At 43.3% G+C, this 19,548-nt stretch overlaps 1 protein-coding gene across 3 annotated transcripts in view; it reads right to left on the reverse strand.

Annotated features, from left to right (window-relative positions):
- The window catches only part of PIGL (phosphatidylinositol glycan anchor biosynthesis class L), a 63,451-nt gene that overhangs the window by 17,098 nt on the left and 26,805 nt on the right, over positions 1 to 19,548 (reverse strand). For all 3 annotated transcript variants that reach the window (XR_003251814.1, XR_003251813.1, XM_026055159.1), the window contains exon 3: positions 5,490 to 5,580. Coding sequence is in view for 1 of the 3 variants with exons in the window: in XM_026055159.1 (XP_025910944.1) it covers positions 5,490 to 5,580 (91 nt within the window). In the remaining 2 variants the exon portion in view is untranslated. The remainder of the gene's footprint in view (positions 1 to 5,489; positions 5,581 to 19,548) is intronic.

The raw sequence follows: 19,548 nt of genomic DNA on the forward strand, positions 1-19,548 counted from the left end.
GAGAGGCCCTGTCAAACACAGGAGTTACTGTGTAAAGAGGGAGAGGAAACACACACAAGGACAGTGATAAGAAATACTCAGAAACCACAAACTCCAGACAAGCCTGTTTATARATCCATCCACCCAGTACAAGTCCACAGTTAGACTTTCCACTTTGCCCAGCGGCCTTAATAATGCTGCCACCAAGCAGCAGGGTTATTCACTGCTGGCAGGAAGTAGTGGGACCCAATTTGGTTTTGAGCAAGTACGAAGAAACGTTTCCTGATCATCTCCTTTATAAGGAGAAAAATTACATCTGCTTTGGCTGTTTTTGCTGTACACCAGCATCACCTGGGCGGCTCTCTGCAGGGACTGCACAGTCTGGCATGGTGCTGAGCCCTCCCTAGGGATTTCAACTGTTAGAGTAGCTCACCTGATCCAAGTGTAGCCTAGGAAAGACAATATTAAATTCTGTACAGCTCAGGGAAGCAGCATATCACTGTGTAGTTTAGAGAGAAGGAAAACCATGCTCTGAAGTCACTCCTACCTAGAGTAGCACCCTCCTAAGATGACAACTTATCCCACTCACTACTGGCAGAGTAAATTCTTACGCAGGTGAATAACAGTGAGAGTCTATTAAGGGCAGGACTTGGCACTAAACCTGTTTACTCAATGGAGACAGAGAGAGGGTCTGTCTCTTCATGTACCCTGTAGAAATGTAACATCTTTAAGACTACTAATCCTGCTTTCAAATGTGGTTTGAAATTAGCCAATGGGCTCTAAAGTCTTTTGGGACCTGCATGTGCACACACAAATAAATACAATTGCATTATTCTTGTTTCCTTAGGAAACCAGGCTAAAAACCCCAGGCAAGCCAAAACATACATTTCTCTTGTTATGGAGGGCATGAGAGAACAAATCAGAAGACTGAGATAAGAGACCGTAGTGAGCAGACTAAATAAGCTAATCACTATTTTGACAAAACTGGCTCAGGCCAACTGTGAGAGCACAAGGCTGGGTTAGGAAATATTCTTGACATGGAAATTACCTGTTCAGAAACATCTTTGGAGGCTTTCCCTCTCCACACCTACTCTGAAATGGGAGCTACTGTTCCTAGTGCTGCTGGGACTATACAACGGCTGAACTAGCTAAAGAGATTGCACAAGGCTAATTTTCAATTGTTGTGGGCTAATTTACTCTTAGAACATTTGCACATGAATTGCCTGTCCCTTCAAATATGCAAATTTGTAAGCACAATTCCAAAAATACCTGAACACTGACCTGAACATGGTGGCATTCACTTTACCTGCAGAGAGATCATCTTTGAAATATTGGCCCTTCCCCTATAGAGATTGCTCACAGCATAGAGGTCGACTGCTGATGGAGTAGTGAAGTCTCATCTATGCAGTACGGAGCTTTTAGGTCTGTTCTCTAAACAAGGCACTGATTCCACAGCATCACTGTGGTGCTCATGACTGAAAGCAGGCAGCAATCACATGTAAATATATTCCTCTGGCTTCAGGGATTCATTTCATTGATAACAAATCTCAGTTTCTTTCTCACATGCTGAAAATACTTTCACATGGGAGCATCTGCTTCTTCCACATGGTGCAGCTAGCTGGTGTGCTTGCTTTAAACACATGACCTGAACCAGGCTGATGATGAAATCAAGCAATCAATCAGGCAGGATGAGAAAACCTGAACATCTTGAAATTCTCTGGGTTGAAAACAAGCTCAGCCAGTTCTGGAAGCAAAAGGCTGGGATAGGAAATATACTTGATGTGGAAATTATTGCTCAGTGAAATCTTTAGGGCAAGAGGGAGTTCCCTCCCCACACCTGTTCTGAAATGGGAGCTGCTGCTGTTGGTGCTGCTGGGTTTTCTTCTGGGTGACCTTGGTATTCAGGAAATGGAACTTTCACTGGTGGAAGCCAGAGCGGCAGCCAAGATAAACAGGTTCAGAAATCCCTTCCGGAGGGGGGAGAGCACAGAGGAAATTACTCAATTACTAGCAGAAGAGGAAACTCCTGAGAGGTTTGGAGTCCAAGCTCCTTCTACAAACCATGCGCACTGGAGAAGAAAAGCACTTAAAGCTGTGGGTCTCCCTCACTCTTTCTGGCACCATTCAGTGCTTCAAATAGATCACAYATCTGATCAAGCAGACTGGTGGGGATGGAGACGTCTCTTTCCTTTGTAAGAAGGGCCATCCCATAAAATGCCACAGCATGATTACACTGCAGAAGCCAGTAGTATTCAAATTCCCTTTGATCCTATTGGGAAGGTTTTTCAGAAATTCCTCTTGTTGCTACTAGTTTAGAGAAACTCAAGATTAAAAAGACTAGACACCTGGATGATAAAGGAAAATTCAAATCACTATCCACATTCCAGTGCCTATTGGGTTAGAGCTGCAAACATCTCATGCACCAGCTCTTGGAGTGAAAGGTCCTGGGGACCTCCCACTCATGTACCCCAAGCATACCTGGGGCGACTGCAACATAGGAGAATAGGGGAGGAAATAAAGATGCCAAAGTCTGTCCCTACTCTGTTGCCTTCTCCAACAAACTCTGCATGCTGGACTGTGTCTGGTGTTCTGCAAAAACACATAAAATCCTCTTCAAACATCAAACATTTGGATGCTCCTGAATTTTAGGAGGGTGTGGAGATTAAGATCCAAAACATCACAGCTGAACTCACCCTTTCAAATATAAGCTCCAGCCTGGGTATCATTTGTAGAAGGTCTGGCTTTCTTTTTAGAGCAGACCCAAGACAATGGGACTCTCCCATGACTGGGGGGGTTGAACGGATGACGCTTCCATCAGCTCATAGTGGAAAAGATCTTTCAAGAACCTGCCTATTGCCGAGCTCTAATCTTGGCACTGCGTCTGCCCCAAACACAGTCTGAATGTCGCCCCCTGATCCAAGCTCTGCCGTCACCAAATCTGAGATCCTGAAGAGTACGATTTCATAATCTAGAGGCTGCCTGAGGCCCACACAACACTATGTAACTTGTTTTTTACACACCAAATACTTTCTAATCTGAATCGAGACAGACTGGCCTTGGCTGCTTCTCCCAGCAACACTGGCTTTTGCTTATAAATCCAGCAGGCAGGAAATAATTTCCAAAGTCTATAAATTAGTTTTGGCTTTGAGTACAGCAACCGTTAATTTCTGTGTCTGCACTATTTAACATAGAGCTTGGATGAAATATGTCCCTGCAGCTCTCAAAAAGATTGAGTTACTTATGGACTTCCAGGGCAACTGAGGAAATGAGTAACTACGCAATGGAACAAAAATACACATAACATGGTGTGACTCCTTGCTTTGCAATCTGTACTTCAGACATGTTGGAATTGCAGCCTGCATCTCCACTGCCAGATGACACACATGTTCTGTAAATAAAAGATACCATTGTCTATGCTATGACTATGGGGAGAACTGGGGAAAGTTTTCCCAGTGGGATAGCTAAAACAATACACGTCTTCGAATCATGTTAACCCTATGGAGTTAGCTTGCTGTGTTTGAAGCCATGTTAGCTTACAACTGGACAGGGCTCTTGTAGCATATTAAGCTGATACTATCAATTTCAACATTAGTGAAAGACGGACTCAGTTTACCTTTCAAAACAAGGCCATTGTCTCAGGACAGCAGAGATGCTCAAAGAGCAGCCTACAGATGCCTGAATTCCAAGCTTTCAAGTTTTAAAAGCAGAATGTCGGACAAAGGTAATCAGGCGCTTGCTCTCCATTGTTGGCAAACCAGATCTGCTCCTAGCTGAAAGGTATTTTAGCAATTATGTGAGAGTTGGGTGATTATTTGGGACACTTAAAATGATGTAAGTTTACAGAGCAGTTCACAAGCACCATCTCCATGAAGTTGCTTCAGTGGTCCTTGGTGCTGCTGACAATGTGTTCTGCTACAGAAATTTGTCCTCAGTGCTGACCAGGGAATCACTGAGGGGTACGCAGTGGGCCCCTGATTGCTGGAGGGCCCTTCCAGAATATTTCTCATTACTAAGGCTACACCCCACACCAGCAGCACAGCAGGCAGAGTAATAGAGCCCGTGCATGTTTCTTGCTTTGAAAACCACACACGATTTTTCAGCTCATGCTATGCTAGTGCCAGACTCCTGCCACCCCCAGCACAAACAGCTTGTGTTTAATTTCCTTTGAGGTAAAGATCTAACCCTTTCTAACCATCTAGAGGAAGTTCTAGTGTTTTCAAAGTTTCTACTGGAATTCTGGTGTGCTTGCCCTAGTGCCCGGGAGAGTCACAAACATGCAGTACAAGTCCTCTTGTGTTAGGAGCTTTCAGTTTAGATTAAAGCTCTATCTATTCACTGGGCCAAAAGGCACAGAATGACTCAAGGAAAACTGCATTTGTCTCTGTGCACAGCCATGAATTTCATGGAAAATTAGCCTCAGATTCAATACAGAGTTGGAAGTACAACACTGCTTTTCATGCCCATGGGCTTTCAGTACCCATGCTACAGAAGATGTGGTTTCTTATTCTGTGAATTGCTGAAAGGCTTTAAGAGTTTTGTGATTTTGCTGTTCATCAGTGTGTGACAGTGACATGAATGACCACAGCAAGGTTCTACAGAAAAGAACAGAACGCAGCTTTTTCAGTGCTTAGTCCCTTATTTCTGTTCCATAACAAAAGCCTATTCCAGTCCCATGAACCCTCCCCAGCTTAATATTTTTCTATCCTGATAATCTAGCCCTCTAACACATGCCTATCAATGTACTTCAAATCTAAGCCTAAGCCTAAACCTCAAATGGGCTCCTCATCAATGAAACCTAGCAACAGGAGCAAAATGGTAGCTTAAAAATGTAGACACACATTTGAGGAGTTACTGAAGTAAAATCTCTCCACTGTTCAGTTCCCACTGGGAAGCAAACAAAGATCTCTAGAAAGAGAAGATACACATCCAACCTATGCCATCACCCTTTCTCATATTTTTCAGTGGGGCAATTTTATTTGTTCTGGACTTCTAGCAGTTGTTTGAAGTGTTTGAAAAAAAAGATCAGAATGACCATGTTTTACTTTTCAAGACAGAGGAGTTGCACAAATACTCACATAAGGTCTTTAACCACAAAATGCAAAATCACTTTCAGGTTTAATTTTAGACCTGAAATTCAGCTGGGCTTGTTCAGGGGGTCCCCTACAATTAATGAATCCCAAAATCTACTACAGTGAAGCTTACCAGTTTCAACAGAGTTTGCAGTTTTTAGCTAATTTGAAGCTTGTATTTCAGTGAAGACTGGTGATACTACCATGCAAAAGAGGCTTCATAGGATCTAGCTAGAGGAATGGGTAAAGATTGCAAAGAAAATACTTCAAAATGGATGGGCATCCTCCCTCCCTCCCTCTCCTAGCCTATTTCACAGAGACTCCAGAAGCAAAATCCTAACCAAGACTCTAAAGAAAGCTTTCAGAGGGAAGGAAAATGCCTAGAACGCTAGCTCAGAAGTACTGCAGAAAATGCCTGTGCTGAACAAAGTTTCGCATTACCAGGTTGATGTTATTGGCTTCTATATGCTTTAGCACGAAGGTGGCAAGGAGCTGTGTGTCCCACTGAAGAGCAGGATTGTCCGGAAGATCCCTGAAAATGAAAAGTGAGATTAGTCACCTCAGTGCTGACAATTTTATAAAGAGTATGCAAGAAAAGAGAGATCCTTTTACTGGAGATGGAAATTAAGATAAATCTATTGACCATATAAAACCAGTGAACCTTATTAGAGGTCTTACAAGCTTGTATGTTGGGGGTAAGAGGGGAGGTTGGAAGGCAAACAGCAGTTCCAACACATTCCTCATAGATTTGCCAGGCTTTCCCTTTCTTCTTACTACTAAACTAGATTTTCTAACTGCTTTTCTTTAAGCAACTTCTCTTTTGTTCAGCGATTCTTGTTCTCTGTTCATCCCAATCAAATTTATTTCTGTCTACACAGAAAGGAAATAACTAACAGCTCTTTATTTAAAACCCTTAAAAAAAATCATTTTCCCAAAAGACTTTCCAACCATAATCTACTGGTGAATTACATATGAAAACTTACAAACAAAATCCTGCTCTCATTTACACAGGAATAACCCATTAACCTCAACAAGAGGACAAACAGCCATAATTAGAGTGCACAGACTGGATAGTAGTCCTTCATCTGTTTTTTGTGCTTTGCATACTAACTGTTCTGTGACTAAACATTCTATCTGTTATTTTAGATTGCAGGCTCCTGGGGGCAGGGACCATGAGCCAAATGCAAAATAGCACCAAGGAAACCAAAAGAGCTATCCCATATTTACCTTGACGCCACTGAGAGCTGAATATGAGCCCCCAGTCATTATATATGAATGGTGCCAAGAAAACATTGCTTGGAATGTTAAAAGAAAAAAAAAGGTTATTAGTAAGAATAGGATAACATGCAGCTGCTAAAGACCAATAATGACATGTTAAACTGGTCTTTTTCTCAGGCTTTTTCTATCCTCTGATAGTCTGATTATTGCTATGAGGCAGTTTAGCAGACAAGTGACTACACAGCCTTCTCATCAGACACACGGGTTTGGACTCTGAACTGATCCAGCTGTTTGCTGCAGAGAGCAGGGGCGCCACTTCCCAGCCGTCTTCATGCCTTGCTGACTCCCAGGACAGCAAGGACGATAACATCTGCAGGAAAGCAAGAGGAAAATGTCTCCTTGGCACATTCCAAAGCCAAGCTCAGCCTGAGTCTTCGTGAGAGATCTTCTGGCCACAAATTTTCCCACTGCTGGTAGTAGTAGTAGTAGTAGTAGTAGTAGTAGTAGTAGTAGTAGAAGAAGAAGAAGAAGAAGAAGGAAGAGCCTGAAGCACAAACCGATCACTAGCATTTTAACCATTGTGTTACATAGCCCTGTTCAGCACAGGTCAAAATAACGTGCCGTTAGCAACACCAGCAGCAACGGAAGGTGTTTCTACATGAGTGCACACACTCTAGCTATGACCCTGGTAGTGGCATTACCAAAACCAGGAATTTTCTGTTGTCATTTGCGATTCCTTCTTGCACAGACAACATCTTTGTCTGATGTACACAACACATTTGATTTTCATCACAAAAAAGACTCTTTGGTACATCTGGTGGCTGTCTCATCAGCTTAACAAACTTGTATCTAATCTGCACAAGACAAAAACTATCAGATCCCATGTTTAAAGACGAAGTGGCCCCAAAGGTATTACAAGTCCCACTGTGTCACAGGAGACTTCAAATGGAGCACATTTTAAAAATATGCTTCAACTAAAGTATTCCAAGCAACATGCACACTGAGCAGAGTCTAAGTGCAAGTCTTACAGAGCTTCAGTTGTTTGAATGGTACCTTTGAGGTTGTGTCAAGCCTTAATCTGATAATATTAAAGTGCTAAATTAGTCTAGAAGGCATTCTGCACTGGCTGCTTACAACGTAAATACCATTGCCCAGTCTGGACAGTAGTTAAATGGACCTGTGAAGGAAGTGAAGAGTCCCATTACAACAGGAGGGGTGCTCCAACAGCAAGATGTCAGGGGAAAAAAATAAGGATTGGAATTTATGATGTCCAGGAGGCTGTTAGTGTCATAGCCACTGCACTCAGCTTTATTGGGCTGTCTCCAAAAAGGCTGCTGGGTAGTGGAGCAGGTTTTAACTAGTTTAGACAGATAAAGATCACCCTTGTTCAATGGAAATGAACAGCTGGAGGCAATGGTTTAGAATCCCTGGAAACAAAACAATCTGAAGGCATGAGCAAATTAACTCCATGAACACTGAACTGATTAAGCAGGAGTATTCTGCAAAAATTTCCGCTGCTCCCCATTTACTGCTGCTCATGGAGAGACCACCACTGACTGCCAGTAAGGCAAAGGAATGTTCTTCCTTGCATAGTATTGTTTGTCAGGCACCAAAGACAGAGAAGCTGATCCTGCCAAACAAGACACACATGTACGTAAGCACATTCATAATATCAGTAGACATGATGGGCCACTGAGGTACTATTAGCTCATTCTGCAAACATGGAAAGTGACACCCAGSTTAAAAGACAAGCCCAAAGTCACCCAGAGACATCAGCAGCAGAACTGGCAACACATCAATCTAGATGTCTCTGAGAAATCACTTAATTTTTTGGTAAGAGTTTGTATAGTACTTTGTAAAGTCTAAAATTTAGGAGTCACCACAATAGTAGAGACCCCACCCAAAGCATTAGACCAATGGCTTTTGGCCTGTGGTCTGCAGATCAATAATGGGGTCCAGGTAAGGATGAAAAGGTGACTAAGAAAACCAAGTTGATACACAGTGCATAGCAATGCACACAAAAGGCATTTTTAAAGGCGATCTCTACATCTGCTAGGAAATTGTAGGCACATACAAAGTTTGAAAATCGCTGTACTTCACAAGATGACCTATTTAGTACACAACATTCTTCCTAGTATTTTTAAAATCAGTGCTCACCAGACCTGAAAAGTCCACTGACTTCCCAAACAGTTCAGATAGGTTGCATCCATTTGTTTATAACTTCAGGGCTTAGGATCAGGAACATTTAGCATTTAAATGGTTAATTCCACACTCTGCCTTTCTGGCTACGGCTGATAATGCCTCTGAGCTCAAGGTCGAAGGGCTGAGATAAAGGACTATAAAGGAGTGAAAATTAGCACATTCCCTGGAGCAGACTGGAGCTTGTCCCAGGAGACACCCTTCCCCACACCCTCCGTGTCCTCTGCCCCAGAGATCTCCTTGTTGCTGCCATCAGTCACTGTAACAGACCAAGGTATAAATCCTGCACTGGAAAGGTCTCCCTGGTCATGCTGCTGGAGGGTGCTGGTGGGAAGGGTAGAGGCATTCGGTTACTCAGCCTCATCTCCACCAAACCTGTATGGCCTGGAAGTGATCTTCCTGGGTGTTCCACCTGACTGTGAATGGAGGTGACTGCTTGGATGGAGCCCTCGGTGACGAGGAACAAACACAGAGATCCATAGAAGAGGCAAAAATTTTTTTWAATAAAATAGAAAGTTTCTCCCCAGAAATGTGTTTTTCCAGCTATGTTCAGTGAAAGTCATGCTGTGCACTGTACAGGGAATTTGCAGCTGCGCCAGGGGATCTATAGACTGAAGGGGGAGAGAAATGGAGAATTTTAGTGCTGTGGTTTCTGCAGCATGAAGTAGTGTCTGTCTCTGCTCACTGATTTCAGCAGGACCAGTCATGGGCAACGTTCTGTGCTTCTGAAAATCAAAGCCTGTGGCCTTCCATTTATCTGTCCTAGACAACACCACTGTTGGTAGTGAGAGCTGGATAAGGCCCCTGGGTTTTCTTCCTATCACCTCCCTTTTCGTTCTCCTTGCCAAGCAGAGCAGACAGAGTAGACGCGGGCATCTGCAATTCCCCTTCCTGAGGTCTGCACAGGAAGAGCAATGTGATGGATGTCTCAGATGTCCTGCCTAGGGTTCAGAGAACTACAAGGGGGCCACAGCAAATCACATCAGCAAGTTAAACCAAAATTCAGCCTTGTGCAGATCTTGCCCAGCAGTTACAGCTGGCTGAATCGAAGAAATGTTAAAAGTCACATCTTGATGCCAGCTCCTCTCCAGGCCAGCTCCTCTCATCTCCTGTGGGTTGTGGAGCATAGCTCCTCTTTTGCCTCAGCCTTGGCCATTAAAACATTGTGCATGTTGCCAGCAATGCTATCCCTGCCAATAGTTTAGACAGTTTTGCAGGGTCATCTTTCCAGGAATGTTTAAGACTCAAGATGGCAAGACTCCTTTCATCTGGAAGAATTCTTGTGTGTTCAAGACAGGTTTTAAAACCCTCACACATGTGTATAGCCAAGTTATACCCTTCTTACATGATATACTACTCGGTCCCTGGCCAACTTTTCACTGCTCATCGTCCACTGATCCTTTAGAAACCACCAGTGCATTCATACGTACAATCTTCTTTCAAAGTCTTCCATGGAATTTATTCTGCTCATGAACTAAGCTCTCATGACCGCTCTGAAGGTTAAATTAAACTAAACAGTTAGTCTATGCAAAGTCCAATGGCTTAACAATGAGCAAACGGGCTGCCCTATGTGGGACGCTTGCAGTTAGAATATTCCTGGATCTGTCCCTCCTGAAAGCTGTGGGGGCATTACGAGTCAGTGCCTCTTCCTATGTGACAGATACCCTGATGGGGTCTGGCAAGCACCCCCTCTGCCTTGACGTGAAGCGTTTATAGGTGGCAAGAAGGGAGCAGAACGGCAACAGGGTTCCTCCTGGAAGATGCCTATTCTCCATCTTCATTAATACATTTTGAGACACCAGAGCAAAATTTTCAAGGTACTAATGTGATTTTCCATTCCACTACACACCAAAAGAGTAAAGATGAAAGAGCTTTCCCAGTTCTTACTGCCTTTTTATCTTGCAGCATGACCATAATCAATTCATGGCTAGGGACCAGGAAACATTTTTGCATAATTTCTCCTCCTTATCCCTCCTCCCTGCAATGAACGATTTTACATTAAATCAGCACAAAGGTCAGTAGCTTGATGGTGGATTACATAGGAAACAGGTGAATGGCTGTGCAATAGGTTTCCAGCTGAGAACAATGACCACAATGTGTTTGTCTGAACAAAAGATGCCCTTTGTAGAAAGTTAACTGTATAAATTGAACATCTGGGCAATTGAAACTGGATCAAAAAGCAAAAGAACCCACAGAATAAAATGACGTGAGTGCACAATTAGTGAAAAAGCCATGTGATGACTAGAGGCAATCAGTGACCTTTATATCATAGCATCAAAGTAATTGAAAAAACTGAGTAAACAGAAATTATTTCATCCCCTCTAAAGTAGAGCAGAGAATTTTTATTTTTGAGATTATTCTAAGATAAGTTAAGACAGGCTAGCCCTAGATCTTGAAGCAGAGCCTCTAAATCCTGAAATTAATGACTATTTATAAATTTATCTTTCCATAACGGTCAACTACAGACAGGAGGGAAATATTGCTGCTAGACTGCATGTGCATCTCAGATTCAAATGAAAACAGCACACTTAGACAAATGACCAGCATCTCTGAACATCATGTTATACAGAGAAGAGATTCTATGCACTTATTGGAATGTAGTGATCAACAGTTTGGGAGAGATATGGAATAAACCACAATGCTAAGTGTCAAATGATCAAATGAAAAGCCACCTAAGACAGAGAAGCCAGTGCTGAAATTTTTACASTGGAAACTTCCTCCTTCTCCCCATAGCAATGAAACCCAAATTGTTCTGAGATTTGTCTTTTAAGACTTGATTAAGGATTTTAGGAAGTGGTGAAAATGACAATGACTGGAATATTTAAAAATAAAGCACACTACAAATATCTCCCCTCTTCCCCCCCCCCCAAAAAAAAAAAAAAAAAGAATAGGCAGAATGGACATAATCTTTTTCTCCTAACTTTTGTAACGTGTAAGTTTAGGACTACTTTATACAAATTTCAAAGGTAAATTAAGTAAGTCTAGATGCCTAAAACACAGGTAAGTGCTGACATCATTAATTTGGCCACACTTGGCAACATTCATGTGTAAAGGGAAAGAACACAAAGGCAACACCCCATTCAGCTTCCTCAAAAGTCCAGGCAAGCTGTGCATGCTTCTCCACTGGTCTACGAAAAAACACACTGCACCTATGTTAGACAATCTTCCGACTACCTCCATACCTCCCCAAAGGCAAATGGCAATTAGATTTCTAGGGAACAAACTTTTTGACCTGGACATGATCATGTGTTTCTCTTTGAGAAACAAGCATCCTTCGGGTTTAAATTCAAAGGAATTATTACAGAACACGGGACTGCTTGTTTGCAAAGACTTATCCGAATGTCCCTGTACTCATTATTTTGTAATGAATTATTGATGATTTCTCAGCAGAGTTTAATGTCTATTCACYGAGATGACACAATTGCTTATCATAATTTGAAATCTGGTATTCATTTGACGTCTGTGCCTCAGAGCTTTGTTGATAAATTACAGCACAAAGCTCTGTAGGAACAAGTTCATATTCAATGTCTTTAAACAAAAACAATTGATGGTGCCTTTCAGGAACAGAAATGCACAGAAACCACCATGGCTAAAACTAGTTTAGAAAAGTAACTTTGAAAAACTAGTTTGAAGAGGGCATCAGGGCCATAAGACAGGAGACAGAATCCAGCTCAGCTAATTCTGAGCTGATCACCTCTTTAGTCACAGCTTTCCTGTCTTTCACTCTTCATGCCTGTGAAATGAAAATAATTATATGCTCACAGATATATAAAGAACTTTGAGATCCTTGTAAGAGAAGTGTTATGTCTGTTCTTTGATTTCTAGATCTAGATCTAAAACACATGTCTTGGAAATCCTGGCTACTGGGAACCCCCCAAACCTGTCTTCTATTCCCTGCATTGTCTTCCCATGGAATACTGAATCAAGCTCAACATCTTAGACCTGACCCAAAACACACAAAAGACTGCATAAAGCTCCCGAATGAAGAATACAGTGAACAACTCTGCCCCTGTGGTGCAGAGGAACTCTGCAACTAGGATAACRTCTCCTCGAGCAGTCAGAACTTCTGCAGCAGCTGGTGCCAAACAGCGAATGAACTCCCAAATCCAGTGTCATCACAAACTGCTTTGCCTTCAGCTGCAAATAGGAGGAACCGTCCTTGGAACAATTTTTTTTCTAGCAGAAACACAGCAATATTTAAAGTTTTAAATTCTCCGAACTCTCCAATGCACACAGAAAGCTGAGACATCTGGGGCAAATGTTATCCCAACAACGGAGACCCTCTTTGCCAAGTCACATGACAGGGATTTGGGTGCGGCACCTACTGGGCCCCTGCTTTGGTCACGCAGTGGCAAGGTGTCACCATGCAACACTGCAGCTAAGGAACACGACTTCTAGTAGAGTCACACTTGTGGAGAATGAGATTTCCGGCATATGTCTACAGCTCCGTGTCAGATCCTCGCTGTCACACACCAGACCACATCCATGGCTGACGTGCACGTAGCACGTAGCGCTACCCTAATACTGTGCTGCAAACATGTAACCTGCAGGTGGAGAAACATGAGCTGGGAGTCTCATGTGCAAGTGTCACGCTCTGTGCGTGACACTCATGTCGTTACTGTGCTGCTGGAACATGCTCAGACACTAGCGTGAAGAATACCACATCAGAAACCYGTGCAGTCATCATTGCTGATTGATCCACTGCACAAGGCAGTGAGCGCCAAATACCTCAGTGTCATGCACAGCTTTGAATTCATCTGACAGTGAAAGGAGGGACATCTATTTCATTCAGTTCAATCTACGCTGAGGAACTCTAGCTTCAGTAGAAGCCGAAGTCTGCAATAGGTTAGCTGCGAGAACCACACAGTGCCGTGGAGAGCAGCAGAAACCCTCACAAGGCTGGCAGTAGAAAACAAAACAAGTTGAAGTCGCTACAGAGAATTCAATCATGGAAAAATTATTCCCTTACCTTCCACCCTGCAGTTGGGTGCTGTGTTTTATGCTACATTCTCCACTTCCATGTTTGACTTTCCTTCATTTTGCACATCCACTGTATGCTAAGCCAAAGCCAGTTACAGTCCTTTGTCCCTGACAGTGATTATGTGACCAGAATGCACTATGTGCATCTGTAGTGAGTGGCCCCACAGATCCCGCATCCGTGACACCTCTTCAGCCAGCCGCCATTTAGCTTGCTTTCCAGCGCAGCCAGCAGTTGCCAGCAATGCAGGCTGCCAACAGTGACTTGCCAAGCACAGGGCGAGAAGCCTCTCTTTTGTTTTACAGGAATTAGACTTCTGCAGGATCTGTTGGGGGCCATTACAAAGTTCACTGAAAACACCAGTCGGAGGCCAGACTTGGTAGAGTAGCTCTCAGTCTCATGAGATTTGAGGCTGCCATGCAAAATTATTAGTCAGCACTTCCTCCTCTGGGCCACTGAGGCATGGTTTGGGCAGCAGACAATAGTGCAGCGTGAAATTAAGTCGATTCAGTTCACATTTCAGAGAGGTGTTCAGGAAAATAGATCATTAAGGTCCCTGCCTTGTTCAGAGAGTGCTGCTAATCTCAGAAAAACAAAAATTCACCAACGTTTTCCTGAATGTCTGTTGTTACAGTGTATTTCTGGCATTTTTCCCAAATGACTGGCATCACTGACAAATAACAGATCTATCAGCATCATCTGATGATCTCATCTACAGACTTCTAATAAGAGAAACATCTTCAAACACTCAACTGTCTGGTGTCTCCGAGCACCATTGCTGGGCAAAGGCATACTCAGTGGAAAGCTTGCACAGCATGCATGGRCTACAAGAGGCTGGGGACCTTGGGGAATTTTGCTCCACATTCCTAAAACAATCTGCTCTTGTCTATGTCAGCTCCTAGAAGAGGGATGAACCGATCTGAAACCAAAAAAAGGTGGACTCACCTCATCAAGACCTACCTCCTTGGACTCAACATTTACCACTTCTGCATGTCTATTGACACTCCTAGAATAACAGAAAAAGAACACAGACCACATTTCTCCAAAAGGACCACCTTTACTATAAGAAATGAACATTATAAGGCCTATGTGAAATGGTCAGGCAGTTCCCAGAATAGCTCATAGCAGTGCTTACTTCCCTATTATTATTATTGGCTTTGCCATAGCGCCTAGGAATGTATCTGGGACCTGACAGTCTAAGTTGTCCTGAGTGAGAACAAAAAGTTCAGTAATCTCATAACCAAAACTTATGTTTTAAATTTGAAATACAAATCACTGGCAAAACCAGGACTCAGAGGAGCAGACCACTGGTGAATACTTTACTCTTGCCTTACTCATTTCTTTTGTTTTGTAAAATCCTTTAAAAAAAGAACAGAGCAGCATGGCACAGCCCAGGACAGGGCGTGTTAACCCACTAGGAAATCATGTCCATCAACAAGCTGCCTTCATGAATCCTGGCACAGCTGCTTCAGGAAGGATAGATTTACAGTTTCAAACTGCTGGGCGCTCTCCTGGCAGTGGTGCAGCAAGCAGACAGGTAGAACGAGAATGTAGTGTCTTCTTTCTAACTGGGTTTTTACTACAACACTGGCACATGAAGTTCCCGACACACATCATAACGTGCCCAGGAATCCACGGTGGAAAGGGGACAAACACAAGGAGAAGGAACAGAAAGTCTCTCACAGCAGCCAGCAAAATCCTTCAGAAGGGAATGACTGAAACACCACAAGCTGTATGTGCCAAACAAACCTAGTGCCCCTTCATCACAACCTTAATATTAAAACTGTTTGCTCTTGGAATAATAAATACACTGTACTGTATAGACAAAAACTACTCTCCTGATTCCGCACCAGGTAAGTCATACAGAACTTTGTCACAGACAGCAGCATGGGCCAGACCCTCAGGGAGAAGGAGGGCCAAAAGCACAAGCCCTGCTGCCAAGGACAGAGGCCCCAGTCTATTCCACTAATAAACAAACTGCAGGGAGAAAGTACAGGAGAAAGCTTGTAGCCAGATCAATCCCCCAGCCGTTTTGATTAATCATTTAGGAAAAGAAAGCACCAGAACAGTCACTTCATGGATGTCCATTTCCGATGCCAAAACTTATGGAAATGCACGTGCAATTTCAGCAGAGATCTCAGGGGATGATGGCCAGGTTCCAAATGCAGCTTCCCAAGCCACAACATTTCAGCTTCCCTGTACCAATCCCATCCAAGAAGAGGTTTCCTGACTCCTCAAACTTCCACAGCAACATCCCCTGCAATCCACTTATCTACTCAGTGAAAAGGGAACATTATTTCTTGAAATCATTGTGTACCCATCCTTTATAAAACAGAGGTTCTGATGCCRTGAGCTCTCTAGCTGGCTGCATATTTCATTACTACCATCAAATCACTTCCCTTCCTAAGACAGCTTGTATCAATGTCAAACATCTATCTTACTGCGAGCCTGATCCCACAAACATTACTGACATGCAAAGTTTCTACTCATGCAAACAATCCTCTTGCAGGCACTGTCTTGCCAGCCCCATTTATGCAAATGCCCCAATTAAATGATCAGAGGAGCAAGCCTTAGGCCAGGTCCTGCTGTCTCCCCGGGGCCCGTGGAGATCTGCACGGACTTCCACAGCAGTCCAGCTGGACGCCATGCTCAGAGCTCAATCTGCAACAGCTAAGCGGGACCCAGCAACAAGAGCAAAACGCAGCGACCTTTATTGTTCAGCCTTCCTCTCCTTCCCGCTGATTTAATGCGAACGTTACGCAACGGCTTTGCTATAGCAACACCGCTGATGCTCGGTAGTAACCCGGCGCTGCCTGCGGCTGGCTCGGGCGCGCGGCCGGCGCTGTGCCGCCTGCCGGGCTGGAGCTGCTGAACTTTGGCCCACTAGCGAGCCTCCCACTCGCTGGCACCAAGCTCGGGCCTGTTTACACTAGTCACATGACGGGGCCAGAGGGAGGCTCCTGGCAGCCTCCCGGCAGCCAGCATTTCTAGGACCAGGCCAAGATTGCCAAAGGCTTGAAACGATTAACTCTTGCGAGCAGGGGTTTCGCGCTCCGGCGGCAGCCTGCGAAGGGCCCAGGAGAAAGGAAACACTGCGCAGCGTGAGCGGTACTTCCCCGACACCACTGCAGGAAACCCCGCGGGATTAAGACAGTCAGCAAAGGGGGGTGGTGGTATGGAAACTGAAAAGGTTTAAAATAAAGGAAACATCTTTTTTTTCTTAGCAAGCATCAGATAACAAACAGGGTAACAAACCAGAGCTGGGAGGACAAGTCCCTACTCAAGCACTGCACGCTCAGAATTGCCCATACTTGGGTGCACGGAACTGCTCCGCTGGCCCAGAATGGACCGAGCGCAGCGCCAGAGTCCCGCGCTCCGGAGCACCTTACAAATAGCAGGGACACAGAGATCCATGGGCACAGGGAAGGTCTACTCTACAGATGACTTGCTCAAGTGGTTATTATATTCTTACAGCATGATTCTGTAAGAAAAGACTGCAGGTTACCAACCTGCAACCGCGCCATCACTGCAGGAACAAGACTACTAATCCTTTAGCACTTTTACAGCATTTATGTCCACACGTTAACAGACATTCATGAATTAGTCGCCCTGCCAGGTTGGTATGGGGAAGCAGGCAAGTATTAACCTCCATATTTTATAATGGGGGAATTACAAGCTCAGGTAGCTCTGCCTTGAGAGCCCGAGGCACCGGAGCCGAGTCAGTGGCAGGGCCTGGAGCAGAGAGCGCGACTGCCCGGCTGCAGCCCTCCGCAGCCCAGAGCTGCATCACCAGCATTCACCCCAGCAATACATTTTATTGCCTGGGGCAAATTACAACCAGTTTTTCAACAGGCCTCTTATGGGTGCTCTGCAGAGCCGTGTATATTCCTGGGTACTTGGACTGAGCAGAAAATCTCTTAATAGCCACACATTAATGCCTGCAAATTACCCACCATTGCACCAACGTCATGGGAGCTGCTTAAAAATACCCAGAAAACCTGTCAATAGTCAGCAAAGCGTTGGCCACTGCATCACCTAATTGTGCTCTGGACTGTGCTGAGATAACGCAGACAGGGATGACTGTTTCTATCAGGATTCTTGGCTACTTTTTCTCATGCACTTATTGCTTATGAATATTCTACAGAAACTCACATTTTGCCCTAAAATATTACATTCTCCAGTAAAACCTGGTTGCTGTGTGGATTTCTTTTATTTACAGAAATGACAAGTTCACTGTAACAGGAATGGACTCTCCAGATATAGCACTGAGAAGCAGGTATGCCTTGATATCCCTTTGACAGCTAGACGTTCATCCATGGTTACACCTACATCCACATGCAAATGTTTGATTAAAAACATTGAAAGGATATTTGCTGGGTCCGGCTAAAAATCTAAGCATTGTAAAAATTGGAATCTTGTGGTGAGAGTCTGTGACTTGGTCTCATCTGTGCAGAACCAGGATCATTGCAATAATCTGTTCTCTGCCCCTGAACTGGTGGGACTGGCTGAATTTTCCGGTTTTCATGTGTGAACTCTGAACATAGCATTCCCGTTCAAGTCTCAATGCATTGGCACGAATTCTGCAAACCCCTCACCTCTTTTCCCCACAAATCAAACCTCTGCCTGCCAATGCTTTATCTTGCTATGTTATATAATGTTTTTTTCCAAGACAAATGGTAAACCAGCCTTGGCATCACATCGTGTGGCTACTTATGAGAATAAGAGAAATGCTGAGTATTTGGCTTAGGAAAGAGAAATACAAGAAGAAAATATTTATAACAATGCTACTGTTTAAATAAGAGAGACCATAATTTACTGCAGATGTGACCCTTCCTTCTAAAAAGATCTTGCTGATGCAGTGTAATGACATGAAGTAGAGATGGACTTAATGAAGAATATGTCCAAATTAAATCATGAATTACCCCCTTTTATCCCTTGCCATTTTGTACCCCAAATGAGCACAAATGTTGCTTCTCTCAAGCATTTTTTGCCAGTCCTCTCAGTGCTCAGAAGACTTTAGACCTGATTTACAAGAAGACATTCACCCTTAATCTATGGACAGAATTAACACTTACACACTTAATAAAATTCAGTTAAATATTAACTTGTAAAGAAGAGAAGATGGCACATAGCCAAGATTCTTTAAGTTTTTAGTCACAAAAGCTATAAAGCATGTAGTAAGCATGTGTGTGGAGGGGAGGCTATATAATGAATTGAATGACTGCGATGCAAATAGTTGTGGAGAAATAGACTGCAACACTGAAATGCGAGGGTATTGAAATTACTGTGTATGGCATACACAGGTAGAATGAGATAGTTAATATGTGACTTGCTAAAAGAGGGAGCAGGACTTGGCATGGACCTGTAAGCAAACAGTTTTAATTTGATGCTTCAGTAGGTACAGAAAGATCTGAGACAATAAAGTCTTCATCCCAAATACCATTTCAGTTTCTAAAAACCTATTTCAGTTTCCTGCACTGCAGTCAAAAATACATATTTTTTTCTTTGCAACAAATCTGACTGAGGAAGATGCAGGAGGGAAAGATGCTCAAAGATGTCCAGCAAAGCATTCATATCTCCTGTTCCTGGTCTCTCCTTCAATAAAACTGGGATTATGGCTCATGAAACACAATCAAAATTTGTAAAATCTAGTGTATATTAGGAAAAAAAAGGTGAGCATGTGACAAACAAAAACATACACTCCCTATTTGCTCCATCAAGTTATCGTTTTTCCTTTTTAAAAATTTGGTGGTGCATCATCAAAACAGCTAAGTTTCCTATAGAACAAATTGTCTAAAGTGCTCAAAATTGGCTTCTGTGTCCCCACCAAGAACAACAGGAAAACTCCAAGAGTAAACCAGTAAATTCCATCCCACTACTTTAACATACTATTTTCCATATATTTTACACTGTTTTATTCATCCTAATGAAAACTTGTTTAAATTGTTTTTTTAGCAATTTATCAGCATTACTTACCTCCTAATAGAGTATCTCATTGTAGTCATGATTGTTACATGCGCAGACTTCTGGATTGCTGGCATTCTTTGTTGGTGGGCTGGGTTCTCTTAAACAAAATTCCTATTTGGTGGTGGGGTTGTGAAGGAC

The sequence above is a fragment of the Apteryx rowi genome, unplaced genomic scaffold (genome assembly GCF_003343035.1).
Source record: "Apteryx rowi isolate R43461 unplaced genomic scaffold, aptRow1 scaffold_99, whole genome shotgun sequence".
Classification (NCBI taxonomy): domain Eukaryota; kingdom Metazoa; phylum Chordata; class Aves; order Apterygiformes; family Apterygidae; genus Apteryx; species Apteryx rowi.